The 19,343-nt window shown below is 40.2% G+C and overlaps 1 protein-coding gene and 1 non-coding gene across 5 annotated transcripts in view; both read left to right on the top strand.

The window, feature by feature from the left end:
* Positions 1–3,723: 3,723 nt before the first annotated feature.
* On the top strand, positions 3,724–3,857 carry LOC123825020. The gene has a single exon (XR_006786805.1). It is a non-coding gene; the product is annotated as a small nucleolar RNA SNORA7 (small nucleolar RNA).
* Positions 3,858–9,442: 5,585 nt separating this feature from the next.
* Positions 9,443–19,343, top strand: part of KIF2A (kinesin family member 2A) — a 70,025-nt gene continuing 60,124 nt past the window's right edge. For 2 of the 4 annotated variants that reach the window (XM_045847753.1, XM_045847752.1), the window contains exon 1: positions 9,443–9,751. In XM_045847753.1, the coding sequence (XP_045703709.1) occupies positions 9,688–9,751 (64 nt within the window). In that variant the 5' untranslated portion in view covers positions 9,443–9,687. The remainder of the gene's footprint in view (positions 9,752–19,343) is intronic. The other 2 variants (XM_045847754.1, XM_045847755.1) reach the window with 2 other exon arrangements.

The following is a 19,343-nucleotide window of genomic DNA, read 5'->3' as shown; positions in this document are numbered from 1 at the left end:
AGAGGTCTAGCTGCACACACTATTTTAATTTTAAAAAGAAACCATGATTTTTACATTTTAACTAGGCTATCTTACCTGGCATCAAAATGGTTTCATCAAAGTTGCCATGTAAAACAATGTCCTCCTTTTGGTTTTTCTTGCCTTGTTTGCTTTCTTTTCTGCTGTCTGCCTATTTAGCCTTTCATCATCTTTCAGGACCTAGCTGAAGTCACACCTCTTGAACCCTATTCGCTTTTTAAAATAGGACATCTTCAATGCTCATACACAAAACATAAAAAACATTTAAAAAATTGCAACCAGTAGTCTTCCCTGACTGCTCTCTTTTCATTGACTGTCCTATGCTCTCTTAGATCCTGTACTACACAATTAGCATTTATTTAACAATGTATTGCTTGTGCTGTCTGTTATTGTTACACGTGTGTAAGAGTAGGTTACAAGGATGTGGATGGAACTGTATTATGGGAATGTGGGCTACGGTGTGGACTTATAGTCATGACATGGGGATGAGTGCGAGGGAGGCATGAAAACAGCTAACCCTGGGAAATTACAGAAATTGGGTTGTGAATTTAGAGCAGGGGTCCAGAGCGAGTCCTGAGGCAGAAGTTTGTACATGAGCCTGAAGTCAGAACAAGACAGTATGTAAAGGCCAAGAATTTGGTTAGAGATTTTGAAATCTATAAGAATAAGAGAGAGTATATCAGTGCATGCGTTAATAATAAAAATGATGATATGTGTTTAGTGTGTGAAACATAATGTATAATATCAAACACATTAAAACAACATAAAAATTGCTCTATTTTACCAAAATAGTAAATGTGATTACCCTTGGCTTAACAATTCCACTTCTAAGAAGATATCCTAAAGAAATATTCACACAACTGTATAACATTATATATTCAATATTGTTGATAAGATCAAGAGATACAATGGAAACAACTCAAATATCCATATAAATGTTTGTTTGCTTATACTTTCATCTTTTATTTACACCCATGGAAGTAATAGCTGGCTGTTAAAACAGAGCTAGGTCTATGAACACTGACATGGAAAGAGGTCCAAAGTATATTTGAAAAGAAACTTTAAGAACAGTGGATGCAGCATGATTTCTTTAAAATATAAATTATACAGATATAATTATACATGTTTAATGAAATTAAAAGAAACATTTTTCAAAACATCTGAGTTCCTACTCAAATTACTGAAAATCTGGTATGAAGGGAAGTCTCTATATTTCCTACATTTGAGAGGAATTAATCATGTAAATTAAAATTAATCAAACATTTCATTAATAATTATAAAGATTATGAACATCTTAATGTAGACAATAATTGAATATGACACCATATTTTATATTACTTTTCAGTATAATTTATTGATTATGCTATTACAAATGTCCCAATTTTTCCCCCTCTGACTCCATCCACCCAGTAGCCCCCTTTGTGCTAGGAATCCCCACCCTTAGTTCATGTGCATGGGTCGTGCCTGTAAGTTCTTTAGCTTCTCCATTTCCTATATTGTTCTTAACATCCCTTTCTCTGTTTTGTTCCTACTGATTATGCTTCTTTTTTTAATTTTTAAAATATTTTTTTATTTATTTTTAGAGAAGGAAGGGAGGGAGATAGAGAGAGAGAGAGGAACAACAATGTGCGGTTGCTAGGGTCATGGCCTGCAACCCAGGCATGTACCCTGACTGGGAATCGAACCTGTGACACTTTGGTTCGCAGCCCACGCTCAATCCACTGAGCTATGCCAGCCAGGGCTTTGATTATGCTTCTTGATCAGTGCAACATTTCCCCCATTCTCCACCTTCCACCTCCCAACTGATAACTCTCAAAATGATCTTCACACCTATTATTCTGTTCCTGTTCTGCTTGTTTGCTTAGTTTGTTTTTTTAGATTCAGTTGTTGATAGTTGTGAATTTATTGCCCTTTTAATCATCATTGTTTTGATCTTCTTTTCCTTAAATAAGTACCTTTGACATTTCAGGTAATAATGGCTTGGTGGTGAACTCCTTTAGCTTAACCTTGTCTGGGAAGCACTTTATCTGCCTTTCCATTCCAAATGGTAGCTTTGCTGGATACAGTAATCTAGGTTGTAGGTCTTTGCTTTTCATCACTTTGAATACTTCTTGCTAGTCCCTTCTTGCCTGAAAAGTTTCTTTTGAGAAATCAGCTGACAGTCTTATGGGGTGCTCCTTTGTAAGTAACTCTCTTTTTCCCTTGCTGTGTTTAAGATTCTCTCTTTATCTTTAACCTTTGGCATTTTAATTATGATATGTCTTGGTGTGGTCCTCTTTGGATGCAACTTATTTGGGACTCTGTATGTTTACTGGACTTGTATGTTCATTTCCTTTGCCAGTTTGGGGAAGTTCTCCTTCATTATTTTTTCAAATAAGTTTTCAATTTCTTGCTCTCCCTCTTCTCCTTCTGGCATCCCTATGATTAGATATTGGCACATTTGGAGATATCCCAGAGTGTTCTTATACTATACTTGTTTTTTGAATTTTTGTTTCTTCTTTCTGTTCTCGTTGCGTGTTTATTTCTTCCTTATGTTCCAAATCATTGATGTGAATCCTGACTTCCTTCTCTTCACTGTTGATTCCGAGTTTCTTTATTTCACGTAGTGTAAACTTTGTTTCTTGCTTTGTGTTGTTGCAGTACTCAGTGAGTTCTTTGAGCATCCTGCTTACCAGTGATTTGAACTCCGCAACTGATAGGTTGCTTATCTCTGTTTCGTTTAGTTCTTTTTCTGAGGTTTTGTTTTGTTCTTTCATTTCAGTCATATTTCAGCCTTTGTCTCCTCAATTTGGCAGCCTCCCTGTGTTTGTTTCTGTGTGTTAGGTAGAGCTGCTTTGACTCCCTGTAAAAGCACCTGGAAATTATGTTGGGCAGAGCCTTAGGAAATGGCCAGCATGGGGCAACCAGCTTCACCACGTTGTGGCTCTGCTTTGGGGGAGGGCCCACAGAGGGGACTGTGATGCTGTCTGACTACTCAGTTTGTTGCCTGGCACTTGCCCCGTTTCCATTCACTTCACCCACTTCCCATATGCAACTGGCACCTTTCCAGCTATTGCCTTGGTGTTGAATACCATAATGGGTGGGTTTGTGTATGTTTTAAGACCATATGGGCCTTTTAAGCAAAGTTTCCTGTACATCTGGCAGTTTCTTCTGCTGCCCCAACCCACACTGGATTTTACAGTCAGAAGTTATGGGGATTCTTTTCTTCCTGGCACTGGGACCTTGGGCTGTATGGTCTGTCCTTGGGCTGGTATCACTGGCTCCCAAAACATCCCTCCCAATTTTTTTCCACCACACATGAGTGTGGGACCACCCAGTCCTGTTCCACCACCACCACATCTTTGCCCCTTCTCCATGCCTCCATCCCTCCTACCCATCTGGATGAATGTGGCTACTTTAAATCCTTGGTTGTCAGACTTCCATACAGTTCAATTTTCTGACAGTTCTGGGTGTTGTTTTCAGATTTAGTTGTAGTGCTTTTTTATGGTTGTGCAAGGAGGCTAAGTGCATCTACCTACGTCTTCATCTTGACCAGAAGTCCCATATTTTATATTTCTGTATAAATCTAAGTGCTATATGGACCTTCAAAAGCTTTGTATGTTGGCTCTGTACCAATAGTTAACCATTAATATAATCCAACACTATCAAATAGTATAAGTGAAAGTATAATATCAAAATAAGTTTGATAAGTATACTATCCAAAAGTATATTATTGCATCTGGAGAATGGCTAATATTCTGCCAGCTTTGTAGATGGGAGGAAAACAAGCCTGGCAGAGGTACCCACTCTATTTCCCACTTGCTCCGTAGCTGGTGATTGGAAGACACTCTGCAACATTAAAAAAAAGGTATATTAGTGAAAGAATTATAATGAAGAATGTGGACTAGGAAAAAATCAGTATCTATTCTGTACCCAGTCCCTAAGTGCCCAATGTTCAGAAAATATTGAATTATGGGAATTTAGGAATAATCAATAGTTTTGAACTGGCTAGTTGTACATACAAATCAGAATCTCTTTAAAAATTGATCACATTGAGTTCTTCTCTGGAGATTTTAAACCATTAGGCCTGGAGTAGGGTTTGTGCTTCTGTATTTGTTTAAAATCTTTCTTAGGTGTTTCAGATGATCGTGGCTGGGGGAGAATCACCCAGATAGGGCAGTTATTATATATTACATTGGGTGGAATAATCTTCATAAAGAAAAGAATCTTCAGCTGTGCCTTGCCAGACAGAAAATCTTTAAATAGAAGAAAGATGAGGGCAAATCATTTACTATATGAGCAGGAACTGAGGCAGAAGTGGGCAAGAAATGGCTGGGGAGAGAGTAGGTAGGCCATTCTTTGAAGAATTCAAAGCAAATAAAGATGGTAATGTCCACTGAATGAAGTAATTAGAAGGTAATTTTTTAGTTTTAAAAATACAGTTCAGTAGAGGAATGAAACCAGATTTAGAGGTTAGAAAAATGAATGAGTTATGAGGAATCAAGGCGGTTATTCAAAACACTCATCTGAGAATTTGACAGGGGCAGAAAATAAAAAAATAAAATAGAATTTAAATAGGAAGGGAATGATCAAGAGATTTTGTTAAAGATTTTATTTATTTATTTTTAGAAAGGGAAGGGAGGGAGATAGAGAGAGAGAGAGAAACATCAATGTGCGGTTGCTGGGGGTTATGGCCTGTAACCCAGGCATGTACCCTGGCTGGGAATCGAACCTGCGACACTTTGGTTCAGAGCTTGCGCTCAATCCACTGAGCTGCACCAGCCAGGGGAGATTTTTGTTTTTAAAATATATTTTATTGATTATGCTATTACATACAGTTGTCCCATTTCCCCCCTTCACTTCCCTCCCACCTGCATATTCCCCTCCTTTAGTTCATGCCCATGAGTTGTACCTATAAGTTCTTTGGCTTCTACTTTTCCTACACTATTCTTACCCTCCCCCTTTCTATTTTCTACCTACCATTTATGCTTCTTATTCCCTGTACCTTTTCCCCTTTCTCCCTCTCCCCCTCCCCCATTGATAACCCTCTATGTGATCTCCATTTCTGTGGTTCTGTTCCTGTTCTAGATGTTTGCTTTTGTTTTTGTTTTAGGTGTGGTTGTTAATGATTGTGAGTTTGCTGTCATTTTACTGTACATGTTTTTTATCTTCTTTTTCTTAGATAAATCCCTTTAACATTTCATATAATAAGGGCTGGATGATGATGAACTCCTTTAACTTGACCTTATCTGAGAAGCACTTCATCTGCCCTTCCATTCTAAATGAAAGCTTTGCTAGATAGAGCAATCTTGGATGTAGGTCCTTGCCTTTCATGACTTGGAATACTTCTTTCCAGCCTTCTTGCCTATAAGATCTCTTTTGAGAAATCAGCTGACAGTCTTATGGGAACTCCTTTGTAGGTAATTGTCCCCTTTTCTCTTGCTGCTTCTAGGATTCTCTCCTTAATTTTAATCCTGAGTAATGTAATTATGGTGTGCCTTGGTGTGTTCCTCCTTGGGTCCAACTTCTTTGGGACCCAGAAGCCAAGTGGCAACCCCACTCCACCGCCCCCTGCAGCTTTGGTGGAAAGAAGAACCATGTGGTTTTGGCCAGAGTGGGGACTTCCACAGCTTTGGTAGAAGAGGATCATGCAGCTTTGGGGTGCTCCCTTAGGCCACGTGGCCTGGGAAGCAGGAGAGACTTTGCCTGGAAAAAGGGTGAAAGAACTCGTCAGTAGGCCATGAGAAGGTGCCACATGGCTTTGGATGAATTAGAGACCCTGCTTGGACAGTGACACAGCTGATGGTGTTAGGAGGCTGGATCCCAGGTGTTTGCTTCTTTTCCTGAGCAAGGGTACCCTGAATTAGGGCAGGGAGGGAAGGAAGCACTATGGTCGGCTGAGGGTATCCAAAAGGACTTTGATATTTTAATGAAGACATTAGGTCACTACTTTAAGTCTGTATTGCAATAAATAAACATTTCCTTTCCTTTTCACAAATTTTTGGCTTTGAGAGCTGTCTTTCCTAAAGGCGATAGACAATCAAACCTAGTGGGGGGTCCTTTCAGTAACAGTATATTGTCCTCACCCACTTTGGCCCCTTTGTTCTGTAACAGTTTTTGGTGTCCCTGGGTGGGCCAATAATTGCCACCCCCCGCCCCCGCCCCCTTGTCTGTTCTGTAACACTACCTGGCTGGGTCCACCAGCCACTGCCTTGCCAAGAGTCCTCTCTGTCCCTGGCTGCCTGACTCTGCCCCTCCTACCTACTGGTCTGGATGAATGTGTCTTCTTTAACTCCTTGGTTGTCAGACTTCCGTACAGTTCGGTTTTCTGTCAGTTCTGGTTGTTTTTTGTTTTTAAATTGTTGTTATCCTTCTTTTGGTTGTTGAGGAGGCACAGTGTGACTACCTACGCCTCCATCTTGGCCGGAAGTCCAGAGTTTTGCTTTCAAGAGACAGGAGCTTAAGCATATTTGTAGGTTGTGGAATGAAATCCAATGGAGAAGAAAAGAGTGGATATTTTAGAAACAGCAGATTGCTATTTATACCTACCAGGTATTTCTAATGTATTTGTTTAAGGACTAAAGTAAGTTATAGTGAAAATATAGCAGTTTAATTAGAATTAAAATATGAGTAAATTTAATGGCAATGGGAATCTCTGACAACTAAAAAGTCTTCAAAAAGAGTCCAGGGCAGAAGTGGACAATAAAGTCAAAGAAAGTTTCTGCCAACCCTACACATCTTCTCCACTTGATCCTTGATCCATAAACTTTGTGGAACTATTGACAATAGATGCAAACACTGAATGAAAAATTTCAGTAAGAAGATGTAGATAAGTACTTTTAATCTGAACAGACCTAGAGTCACGGTGTGCCTCTGCTCTTCTTCAAAGGAGCAGGTAACTAGTTAAGGACAGTGAATGCTGGCTTCTGCTTCAACTCTCACTATCTTAACAGCCTCTTGCTTGGAATAACCTCTTAAAGTTTATATAGTAATGACGCCAAAGCAGAGCAATATTTCAAAAAACTAGACATAATAAGGAGTTTGACTTCATTGGGTTACAATAATTATTATTTCTTTCAAAATGGTTTATTTCAGAATAGGGCAACAACAGCCACTCTTAATAGGATATGACTTGATGGAAATCCTTAAGCAAGATTATTCTGTCACTTAAGGTAGGATGGACCCGAGTGGGTAAAAGAATACAGACAGGTCTGTAACACTGTTGCTATCCTGTCATATATGAGTTGAGGGCCAGAGCCAAATTCCAAAGGGTGTTTAATTTTATATCACTAGATGTAAAATTCTAATTAATGATTTGATGGTTATAGTAGAGTACCAGATTATTTTTTATAGGATGGTTATACTTTGTTTTCAATGCTATATAAATAGCAAAGCATCACCACATTTTTATTATTTAATTTGACCCTCACAAAAACTTTCTACAGCTGAAAGATAAAATGTTATTTTTCTAAGCTATTCAAAGAGGTAATGAAGATTTAGAGGAGTTTAACAAGTTAACTCTATGAACAAATGTGTGAGTACCTGCTATGAGCCAGTCACTGTTCTAGAGTTATATATTTTCCAAATGCCTGAGCCAGAGTCAGAATTCTTGATCCAGGATGTTGATGAAACCATAGCCATGCTGCACTTATTTATGGCTGCTCTTCAGGAGACCTCTTGTAAAAAAAAGCCCAAGATGCAAGTTATGGTAAATATACATGCTTGGGTGTACCAAAAAACTTAAGCCTTTTTGGGTATGAGCTACAACGGAGAGATTTTTGGGTTTGACAGGTTGCATATCTCATGCAGTTTTATGGAGCATGATGCACAAATTTTAAAAATACTTTTGTATATAAATTAAAGGTTCAGACTTCTTAATTACATAACCCACAGGGTGTAATGTATGTGTCAGCAACCATGATAAACATTTTATGAAGTAATTTTAAATTTAATAGCTATATAGCTTGGTTTATTTGCATTCTTTAAAGAAATTGCAAGCAAATAAATAGATGCTTTATTTATACCTCAGTCATAGAGACATCAGAGAATGAGTTCCACTAGACAGGAGCTCAAAGAGTTCAGATGAAATTCCTAAGATTATTTTTAATAACTGAAAAAAAAGACTTGGTTTGGTCAAATCTTATTTTGAAAGAGGTCCTGAAGTGAGATTTACAGTAATGTTATTTCTAGAATGTAAAAGAAGTTATTTTCTAAGTTGTCTACCCAGTGTTTTTTCCACAGAAATTATTCCTGGTTTAGCATGGCTTTTGACAAGCATGCCTTCAATATGTTTAAATTACAGATGGAGGCCTGGACTTCTAGCTTTTTTTAAAGAGTCTACTTGATTACTTATACTAGGCTGAAAACTCGAGGCATGTGCATGCATATATGCACACACGCCCTTAACACACATTATCCAGTTTCCAATTTAAAAACTTTAAAACTGTATTTTTTAGTTATTATTACAGAGATATTAACAATGACTAGAGAAAGCAGGGCCTGAAAAGTGTGTTTCCTCTTATTAAGTTGCAATACTGGAAGCAAAAGTCACAGTTCGGAGGTTTTTACATGGTGCTGTGAAGTTTCCATAGTTCGTGTCCACATGGCCTTCCTGCTGGGGAGAGTCTTGCTCTCCCACAAGCAGATGTGGTCAAACTAGTCAAGTGACTCTGAAGAAAGGGCACATACCTTAGTGTCAACCTTGTCTGCTCTCTGTCCTTGAATCATAGTTACTGGGTTTATGGGCCCAGGCAAATAAGAGTCTTAAATCCTAGAGCAGAGGCAGAACACCAGCAACAGGTGCATCATAAATGGAACTGTCGAGGCTGCGCCACCACAAGGTTTTGTTTTTTCTTCTGAAAGGCCAGGAGTGTAAGACAAGGCCATGAAGAAGCGGATCTTCATTCTGGCTTAGGGTGCGTGTCACCTCAAAGGTGCTTCTTCTCTTCTTCCATAACTGGATAGGAAACCTGGGCTTGGCTGCTTGGGCTAGCCACTTCTAAGGAGCAAAAGAGGCGACACTCTCAAAAGAACCACTGAGGCCTGGCGGTCGGCCCCTTAGCCCCGTGTCCCACTTGGAGAGCCCTGAAACCACGGAGCCCACAGTCCACTCCGGCAAAAGCGCCAATTCGGGGAAGCCAGAGAGACCGGAAGGCTCCGGCACCCGTCTCGCCACTTCTCCCAGACCGCGCGCTAAAATCAAACTCGACGCGGGCTCGTTAGGGGCCGGGCCGCGCGCACCCCTCCCTCCCCCCCGCAGGCTGTTACCAGCGCCATCCTCGCTGCGGAGCTGGGCGGGGCCGCCTCGAGGCAGCCGGGAAAGGCAGGCCGTAGAGGAAGGGACGCGAGAGGCGCACTCTGCGCATGCGAGCGGCGCCCCGCCTCCTTAGCGTCTGCTCCCGGCGGGCGTCGTGGACCCTCCCACTCTCCCCGGCGCAGCCGGTCTGCCTCGGCCCTAGCTTCACCCCGACGCCCAGGGGTGTGCGTCTTCCCGCCTGCCGGCAGGCCTCGGACCTCCGCTCGCCTGCCCGCCGCTGCTCCTCGCGGCCCCGGCTCGCGTTCACGCTGTCGCCCGGGCCAGCGCGGCCGCGGGCAACCGCTCCCCCTCCCGCACCTACCCCGCCCCCTCCCCGCCTTTTCCGCCCTCCCGTCCCCCTCCCTCGACCCGCCGCCGCTGCTCCAGATGAGGTGATGGCAACGGCCAACTTCGGCAAGATCCAGATCGGGATTTACGTGGAGATCAAGCGGAGCGATGGTGAGCCGTGCCGCCGCCCCTGTCTGCCAGGTCCCGCATTCGGATGTGCGTCGTGGGGACGCGGGCGCCGGCCGCCTCATTGATTGCTTCGCCAGGGTGTGGGGGCGGGAAGGCGGCGGCCGCGGCGCTTTGTGTGTGGCTCGTGTGCTACCGAGGCCGGCCTGGGGTCCACCTCGGGTGCCGCTGCAGTGCAGGGGGCGGGGAGATGCCCTGTGTGTGGCGGGGCTGGGCCGAGGGGAGGCCAGCGCGGAAGGCCTGGGTGTCACTGTCCGAGTCTTTGGGGGTGTCAGGCGGGCGCGGTGCAGGGTCCTGGGCCAGGGGCCCCTCACTTCTCCCGTGATCACCATCCTCCCCGGGGACTCCAGTCCGGGGGAGGCGGACGAGGGCAGCGGGCTTGGTGAAGGATGACCTACCGTCGCGTTTCACTCGGCTCTTTTCATTTTCCGGCCTCATCTCTGAGGGGTGGGGGCTGGGGAGAGCGGGAGACCAGTGATTTCAGTATTTAGAGAACCCTACTGGTAAGAGGCCGAGGTGGAGGGAGAAGGCCAACCCCTTTGGTTTCAACTGCTGTGTGGTTGTCAGGGTTCTTCGGCTTTCGTTTCTCGAACATGCGTCCTTTTTCACTAGTCCCTTCCTTGGAAGAAGGATGTGGAGAATGTGTTGCTCGGCCATGAATAAGGGTGGGGGAGTAGGTGAAGGAAGTATTCGATGAGCTTCTCTAAGGTGAAGAGACTGCAAGGGAAGGAGAGGCGATGAGCCTAGTCAATGCCAGGAGCCACTGAGGATGGGGGTGGGCGACTGGATGTTGGTATTTTCACACCCCCTGGAGAGGTAACCGAGAGAAAAGTGTAAGGCGAAGTGCAGATACATGCTTAACTAGAAAAAGAAAGAAAGAAAAAAAAACAACAACAACCCGTAGGCTTAGGTATTTTTCTATAGGTTCCTATGGGGGAAATGTTTTATGTCACTAGCTTGGGGTGTGGAGTGAGATGCCAGCCAGGCTTGGAAATAATTTATAATGTGAAGGAGAAAACGCATGGAGAGAATGAATTAGAGGCGTGCGGTGTTCTTTACTCCATCTCTGTTATGCCCATACCTTTAATTTACAGTTGATTATCCTCTATCCTCGTCAGTAGTAGTGTTGCTATCACACCTACACCCTCTTGGTTTCTACCAAGTTTGACCAAGTTATGCGAAACTAGATTGATTTTTACCTTATCTATGTGATATATTGGAAGATCCATACAGTTAATGATTTTTCCCTTCATTATATTTGAGATTTGTAATAACAACTAGAAGCATCAATATCTTGTATGCGGAAAGGTAAATTATGCGACTTAGAGGTTTAGAAGTTACCAATAACACTTGTGAGAAAGATGTCTCCTTTACTTGGGTTGGGGTTTCTTTATATTACTCTCTTCAAGTTACTTCCCTTAAACAATATTGTTAGTGTCATTTCTTAGGTGAATGCAGGTTCATTCACTGTGTACTAGCAAAAGTAAGATTTGCATATAATTTAAAATTTTGGAGTGAAATTAAATGTGTAAGTTTTTACATTCCAAGCTTTTAACTGTGATTATAGATGTTAGTTTAAAATCTATCCCCCACAAAAAAGGGGGGCAATATGACTTTGCAAGGTTTGTATATATGTACTTTTTTTTGGACCAACATCTTTTTATTTAAATGTATTGGACTTGAAATAATTTTGGTTCTTTCAGGATTCTAGGATAGAGGGTTTTAATACTCTTTCAGCCTTCACCTTCTACCTGTACCAGAAACCCAGGCAGTAAGAGCTTTGTGTTCTTACATAAGTGCATGTAAGCTAAAATCAGATTTCAAAGCAGTTTGCCCATGAGAAATAATGGAAGTCTTTACAATGTGTATTATCCTGACCTGTGCTCATGTACATATGTATTTATGCACCTCAGATGCATGATGGTGTTTGAAAGGTAAAAGATAAGTCGAGAACTTGAAGAGATGATTATTTGCATTGGAGGATAGTATTTCACAGTGGAAATTGATGTCTGGGAGACTGCCTTTAAGCTTTTCCTTTTTCACTTTAAAGAAGCTGTTTTCTCCTACTTTTATAGCAGATCTGTATTGGGCAAGATAATAGTGGTAATTGTAACAAAAATAAACTTTGTCGTTGGATGAACAATGACAAATGTGATTGATTGTGTGATTGCCTGAGACAATGGAAATCAGAAGGTTGAGGAAGGGCTGCTCCAGGCTGCTGTTAACTGGTGACTTGATTGGTTGCTAATGGTGATCCTTGTCCTTCTTTTAGAGCATGCTTCTCCTATCTGTGATACTCTTTATTAATAAAACATATTCCAAGGGCAAACAGGTAAACTAAGATGGATTATTCCTCTTTCAAGACACCACTCAAAACTAATCCCAGTAAATCTTCACTCATTACTAAAACCAGATGGCCAGTTCACCTCTGAATTCCTGTCATCTGTATCACTCATGAGACAGTGTATTTCCTTAAGTATTGATATTTGGGCTTATTTCTCTTAATATTTGTTTTAAACTGCACTAGAGAGAGGGTGGAGTGGGGAATGCAATGAAAAGATGGCAGGCTACCCCCCACACTTCAACCAGTGTGTTACAAGATTGAAATACTAATAGACTTAAATTCCCTGAATTCATCTGTGTATCCACTCTGTGCCTTGCAGAGTTCTTTGCATGTAGTTTTCGAGTAAACCACTTATTATTGGATTTTGGGTTTTCAAATGTTATTTTAACTAACCATTCAGATGGACTCTTACCAGGAAGTGAAACCCTACAATCTGTGCTCATCCTGTGTTGCCACCTCCCCGCCTCTAGCCTCTCACATCCTATACAGACTGTTTAGTTCAGAATCCCCAGAGTTGACTGAACTTGAGTGATCGTCCAAGGCGAGTCAGACTAAGGTTAGAAAGGACAAAGGTTAGGCTTGGACTCCTGAGGTTGTTCCCAGCTGCAGGACATAACTCGGTGTGAAATTAAACTGGTTTTTGGAAATGGACACTCATGTATATTTTATTTTCTTTTGTTTTATGGATTTAATCTTTATTGTATTTTTCCAGTATAGTTTATTTTCTTATATGTGTCTTCCTATTATTGTTCTGATTCACTTCCTTTTTAGAATCCAGTGATTCTAAAAACTAAACTATTAGTACAGTATTACTGTTGTATGGCAAGATAGTCTTTGTTGGGAAATTTTAAACTACACTGTTGAAACATTTTTAAAATGTTCTACAGTAGCTGTGACTACCCTTTGAGGACTAGGGGAGGAATGAGAAATACTTTGAATATTTGGAGGCTGCAGTTAAGATGGGTTTGTGTTTGGGGTCCCTTAGTCACCGTATTGATATGTGATTGGAAGAGAATCATAGATTATTTCAACCAGAAAGATCTTTGGAATTAATCTAGTAGTCATTTTTATAAATGTGGAAACTCAGTCTCAAGTAACCATAAGTGACTTGTCAAGATTCAAACCAGACAATTTATCAAGAACTGTGACAGTAAAGAGAGAGTTCTCCATTATTTGGCAACCATGTTATACAGCTTTCTACAGCCCAATCAAGATATAGGAAATTGCTTCTCATTTGTGGGAAAGCCACAAGCGAGCAGTTTTGTAGAGGCCAATTAGGAATGATCTGATAAAAAGTAGTATGGTGTGGTGGGTTAGAAGGTCACAAAACTCAATACTGTGAGAGGAAAATATTCCTGTTTCTTAATTAAACATTGATGAAAAGAGTGCATTAATTAAGCATCAGAAATCCAGAGGAAATTGAAGATTTCAAAGGACTCGTTGGGGATGTTGGCATATAAGGATAGGCAATCTTTAGAAAAGTTTATTTTAAACAGCCTAATTCTCTACCTACTTTGCTACATTTACTCTTCTGCTAGTTCATCTTTACTGTCATTGTATAGACTTTTGGAGAATAGATTTTATAAATTTAGGTAATACAAATAAACCACTAAGCAGTGCATTCAATAGTTGTTCTTTAGGTACAGTTATGTTATTGATGATGGAATGGGTAGAATGGAGGAATTTGTGGATTAATAATTTCCTTTTACATGATAACTAACATGATAATGGTTCCATATATGTATTTGTTAGGCCTTAATGGTTTTCCAAATGGGTTATCTAATTGGATCCTACCAGAATCTATATGAGGTAAGCAGGGTAGGAAGGTGGTAGATTCGTCATTATACAAATGAATCTGAGGTTGCATTATTTGTCATGATGACAAGGTTAATAAGGGGCCATAGCCTGGACCAAAGACTGTAAGTTGTTTCTCTCCTATCTCTCTCTTTAAGTGCTGGCAGATGTTTGCTGTTGATGGTATGAAGTTGTATGCTATGCATACTTTTGTTTTTGAGATACAAAAGCCCCTGTAATAAAATCCTTGCTACTGCTACCACCAAAGAGGCTCAGAAAACCTACAATTGATAACATTGCTGAAATTTTGCCATATTGCCCTGGCCAGTGTGGCTCACTTGGTTGGAGCATTGTCCCATATTAAAAGGTTGCAGTTGATTTCCAGTTAGAGCAAATGGCTAGGTTGCAAGTTTGGTCTCTGGTCCATGTGTACAAGAGGCAACTGATCAATATTTTCTTTTCACACTCTCTCTCTCCCTTTTTTCCCCTCTCTCTAAGTATGTCTTTGGGTGAGGATTAAAAACAAAAATTTCGAAATTGGTGAGATCAAATTGAATTCTGACCATAAGAATTAAGATTCAGCAAAGTAAGCCTTTTAAAGCCCTCTTCAGTAGTTAGCCATTCATTAGTTGCTCCAGAATTTCACCTGAGAGCTGGGAATCTATATTCATTGCCCAGTCACTTTATTCCCATGACAAATTTTTGGAACTCTGGGGAAAAGCTATGTGTCAACTTGTTTTATGTGTCATAATTTTTTAAAAACTGGAGAAAATAGCAAAGAGCCAGTTAAACCCGTGTCTGTTCAACTAGGGAAGGAGGTGTGAGTTTAGAAAATCAGTATTCTTTTAGAGATCATCTGGTCCCATTCTTTCTAGTCATAAATTTCATTAAATTTTAATGAAATTTAATTGTCATTAAAATTTCATGAATCTTTTGCAAAGCTTAATTTTTGGATTTAGCAACGTCCCTTTGCTTTTAACACTGCTGTCCTGTAACCTAAAAATTATCTTTGAAGGTGTTTGTTTTGAGTTCATAGTTCTGACCTTTAAAATAGATATAATTTTTAACTCCTAGATAAAACTAATTTTCACTCTTCGATCCAGTTGTGGAGCAAGTATTGGTTAGGTGGCCCTTACATTACATACCAATGCATTTTTTTTTAAAGTAATACTAGTGATATTGTAGTGCCTAAGTGAAAATAGACTTGAGAACCTCACCATATTAAACTTTTAAGTGCTTGATTTCATGTAGCAGATGCTGGGCCATATACTTAATATAGAGAGCTAAATAAATTAAAGTTCATGGTCATTGGGATCGGCCTAGTGAAAATTTAAACAAAAATGAAATGGAGTATTGTTTCATTGTTGCTTACTTAACCTTAAGTTTCAGTTAACTTTTACTGCTGTCTCCTGAGAATAAAATTAGGGTGGAGAAGTCCCTTTTAAAAGTCATGCTCCTAAAGCTAGTCTTTGCTTAGGACTTTCTCAGTTTTGGTACTACTTATTTTTCTCACTACCCACTACAATCAAGCTTACGGTCAAATGGGCCTTGACTGGGGTGTGAGGGTATTTTGGTAAATAAATCCTAAATGATTATACCATGTCACAAAATAATGGAGTCTCATATTTCTGTTTTCTTATTGTTAACAGCCTATTATATATCAGACATTCTGATAGGTATTGGAGATACAAAAACGAATAAGGCATGTGCAGTTCTTGCCCTCAAAAGCAACTGAATAAATGATTGATTCATACTGATATAAGTGTGCCATTCTCTGTGTACATTATTACCATTTACCTTTTTTAGGTTAGGCTTTTTAGTCATGAAGTTGTAGTTCTTCGATAGAAAATAAATGTCATACACGTTCTCCTTTTCATGTCCTCCCCATGACCAGTATTATCCATTATTTCTCATGGTGTGCTTTCCTGAAGAACTCATAATTAACCTAAATATTTTTCTTAATACAATACCACCAGTCCTGGTAGCCTTGTCAGTCCATTGAAATTGGCCTTACTGGTCATTACTGGCCTATTTTCTAGCTTTAATACCCATTTGAGTTTTAACTTTACAATGTTTTATCTTGGTTTTGATATTTAAAGGACTAGGTTTATTCAGTTCTAAATTTCTGGCAGACCAGGCCCTTGCCCCAGGTTTCTCTCTAGATATCCCAGGTTAGGATGCTTGTAAACTCAGGGACCAAGGAAGCAGAGCATAAAAACAGAGTCAGCCAGCTGCTGGTGCTTCTGTGTAATTTGGGTACAGCCCGCCTACACAGGGTGGCCAAGGGACTATATGTATCAGGCAGCTCGCTGGGCTCTATTTTACTTACTTTTAAAGACTTTTTCTCAAGGTTTTCATTGGTTTTGGTGTGAATTTTAACCATATTTCACTTATATAAAAACATTTTAAAGGAAAAACAGGATCAGAATGGGACATATGTATGGTAAAATTTGCTGAATGTCTACATGGGGCAAACAATGACCCTTTTGATTATAACTTTTGGCCGCAAATATCTATTCAGCTTCATCCAGATAACTTGTATCTTCCATACTACCACTTGAATTTTGTTTCTTTCTTAAAAAGGTGAGTCCACCCTGACCAGGCAGCTCAGTTGATTAGAGCATTGTCCTGATACACCAAGGTTGTGGGTTTGATCCCCGGTCAGGACACGTAAAAGAATCAACCAAATCAACCAGTGAATGCATCAATAAATGGAATGACAAATTGATGTTCTCTCTCTCTCTCTCTTTCTCTCTCTCTCCCCCCCTTTCCTCCTCTCCCCCCTCTCCCTTTCCCTCTCTCTTTCTTCCCCTATCCCTTCGTCTCTCTAAAAATCAATTTTAAAAAAGACTATTTTTTAAGTGTAAAAAAAAGTGAATCCAGGTATTACTCTTGACACCTGAAGGATTTTATCATTTGTGCCCTGATAAGTCAGTGGCTTTGCTAAATGAGTAATATCCAGTATCTTGCTTTATTTTTGTGACAAGTCTGTAAGGTAGATGGTATTGTCTCCAATTTACAGAAAAGGAAATGTATGCTCAGAGTATATAAACTACTGTATAATGTTTAAACCTTAAAAGACCTGTTTCAGATATTTAAATTATGTGCACTAGTCAAGACTATGTGGTAGGTGTATTTTAGGGGTATGGGATATGGATGATATATTTAGAGAACATACTGAAAAAATGTAGCTGTGGGTATTCTGTTTCTAGACTGAGTAGGTTTAGTAGGGTTCATGAGCTTGGCTGCTCATAGGAATCACCTTTAGGACTTTGGGGGAAACCCAACATAAACAAACACTCCGCTCCCCACACATTCCTAATACCACCAGTATCTGGGTCCTTTGCATAGAGATTCTTTTAATTGGTCTAACATGGAGCCCGAACATCAGTATTTTTTTTTTTTTAAATGCTTCATACACTAGTGTTTCCAGTGTAAACCCAAGGTTCTGATCTATTATTTTGGAAAAAGTAGGGACTCCTATCAGTGATCTGACAAGACTTCTTGGAGAGTACAGTTTAAATGGTGGGAGGAAGATGATCAGTAGATTGTGGTGAAGGGAAGGAGGCATTTCATGCATGTGGCACAATATATTGGGAGATCCCTGAGTTGAAAATGAAGGGCTTGTCAGGTAAAGAGCATTTAGAATGGGCAGACTGGAGAATGGTAGATAAGAAAAATAAAGGAAGGAGAGGTAATCTAGGGCACCTTGTTAAAGACTTAGAAACAAAGGTAAGGTAAGGCATCTTGGAATTAATTTCTAGGACACTTGGAAACTACTGTAGCATTTAATCTCTTAACAGCAGTAATAGGAGTTAGCTATTGCTAGTGATAGATTAGAGGGAGAGTAGTGCTGAAAATGAGCTAGCAAGGATAAGATTGCATCAGTCTAGGAGGGTGAGCAATGATTAAGGAACAGATGAGATACATACCAATGCAAAAAGAATTGATGTTATATGGTGATATGTCACTTATGCTAAATAAGGGACAGATGTCTTGAAAGCAATGGACTTAACATTGGGGGATTCTGAGTGTAGGTTATAAAGTCTCTTCAGTTCCATTTCATCAAGCTAATTCTGTTCATGAATCCAGTGTAGAGGGCTATAGAGCCTGTGTACAATGTAATATCTAAGATCATCCAACTTAGGCTGTTTATAGTTTTGCCACTGATATCTTACAAGTAAGTGAGTTTAAGGTATAAGCCATGACCAGGAAATGTTTATATGTAGCTGAAGAATTTACTTAAACTATAGCTACCTGCTTTGCCTGCTTAAGACTCCGTCATAGTGTATTAGCCAAGACCCTCTCAGAATTCCTGGAAGGGAATGGGAAGGAAAAACAGAGAACTTAAGGGATCTAACTAAAAAGTAAATAAAACTTTTGTTTTCCTCTTAACCTCAGACCTTTCCTTCTTCATCTTTGCATGTGCTTCTTTCTCCAGTCTCTAAATGTTGGTGTGCTTCAGGGCTGTGTCCTAACCCTGAAGTACTTCTCACACAGTATTCTCTCTCTCACTGAACTGAGGCTTCTTTTTAGCCCAGTCTGGCTACATACAGGTACTGTTTGTATATCTAATGGACTATTAATTATTTCCACTTGGCTATCACTTACATACCTCAAAGTCAACATGTCCAATATTGAACCAACCCATCACCTACTACCCCAAATCTACTTCTTCAATCTCTCTCATCACTTTCACCCAGTTGCTCAAGGGAGAAACTCAGGTGGCTTCCTTGACTCCTTGTTCTCTCTTAACTTTGTATGCTAGCATCAGGTACTCTTAATTCAGCTGCTCAAGTACTTCTTCAATCCATACACTTTTTCCATCCTTCCACTATAACTTTGGCCAGACTAGCATTATGTCTTGCCTGTGCTGTTGCAACAAATTCTTAATAGGTCTCTCCACCTTTGGTAGATTACTTTTCAGAATAACCTTTTAGACATATAAAGTTGACTCCCTGATCAACGGTTTAATTTTTTTTTATTATTCCTTTGTATGAAGCCCAACTCTAATATAATTTACTTTACCAGGGGTGTACAACCTTTTGGGGTCTCTGGGCCACCATGGAAGAAGAGCTGTCTTGGGCCATACATTAAATACATTGCAACATATAATCACAAAAACATTTCATAATGTTGTAAGTAAATTTACAATTTTGTGTTTTGCCACAATCATAGCCATCCTGAGTCACAGGTGGCCAGTGGGCCTGCAGGCGGGACACCCCTACAGGCTAGATCCTAAACAGCCTGACCTCCCTTTCTAGTCTCATTTCCTGCCATTTATTTGAGGTACTCCAGAACACTCCACTTATACCTAACCTAGCTGACTACTGTTGCTCCTTTTTGCCTCTGTTAAACATTCCATCCTTTTTCAATTCCTAGACTAGGATGGTGCCCCTGCTCTATATTCTCTGAATCTCCTCTGTTTACTTTGTCAAA

The sequence above is a fragment of the Phyllostomus hastatus genome, unplaced genomic scaffold, assembly GCF_019186645.2.
Source record: "Phyllostomus hastatus isolate PE091 unplaced genomic scaffold, TTU_PhHast_1.1 phas_contig_58, whole genome shotgun sequence".
NCBI lineage: Eukaryota > Metazoa > Chordata > Mammalia > Chiroptera > Phyllostomidae > Phyllostomus > Phyllostomus hastatus.
The sequence above is the reverse complement of the archived record's forward strand: the minus strand, read 5'-3'. Positions and strand labels throughout refer to the sequence as shown.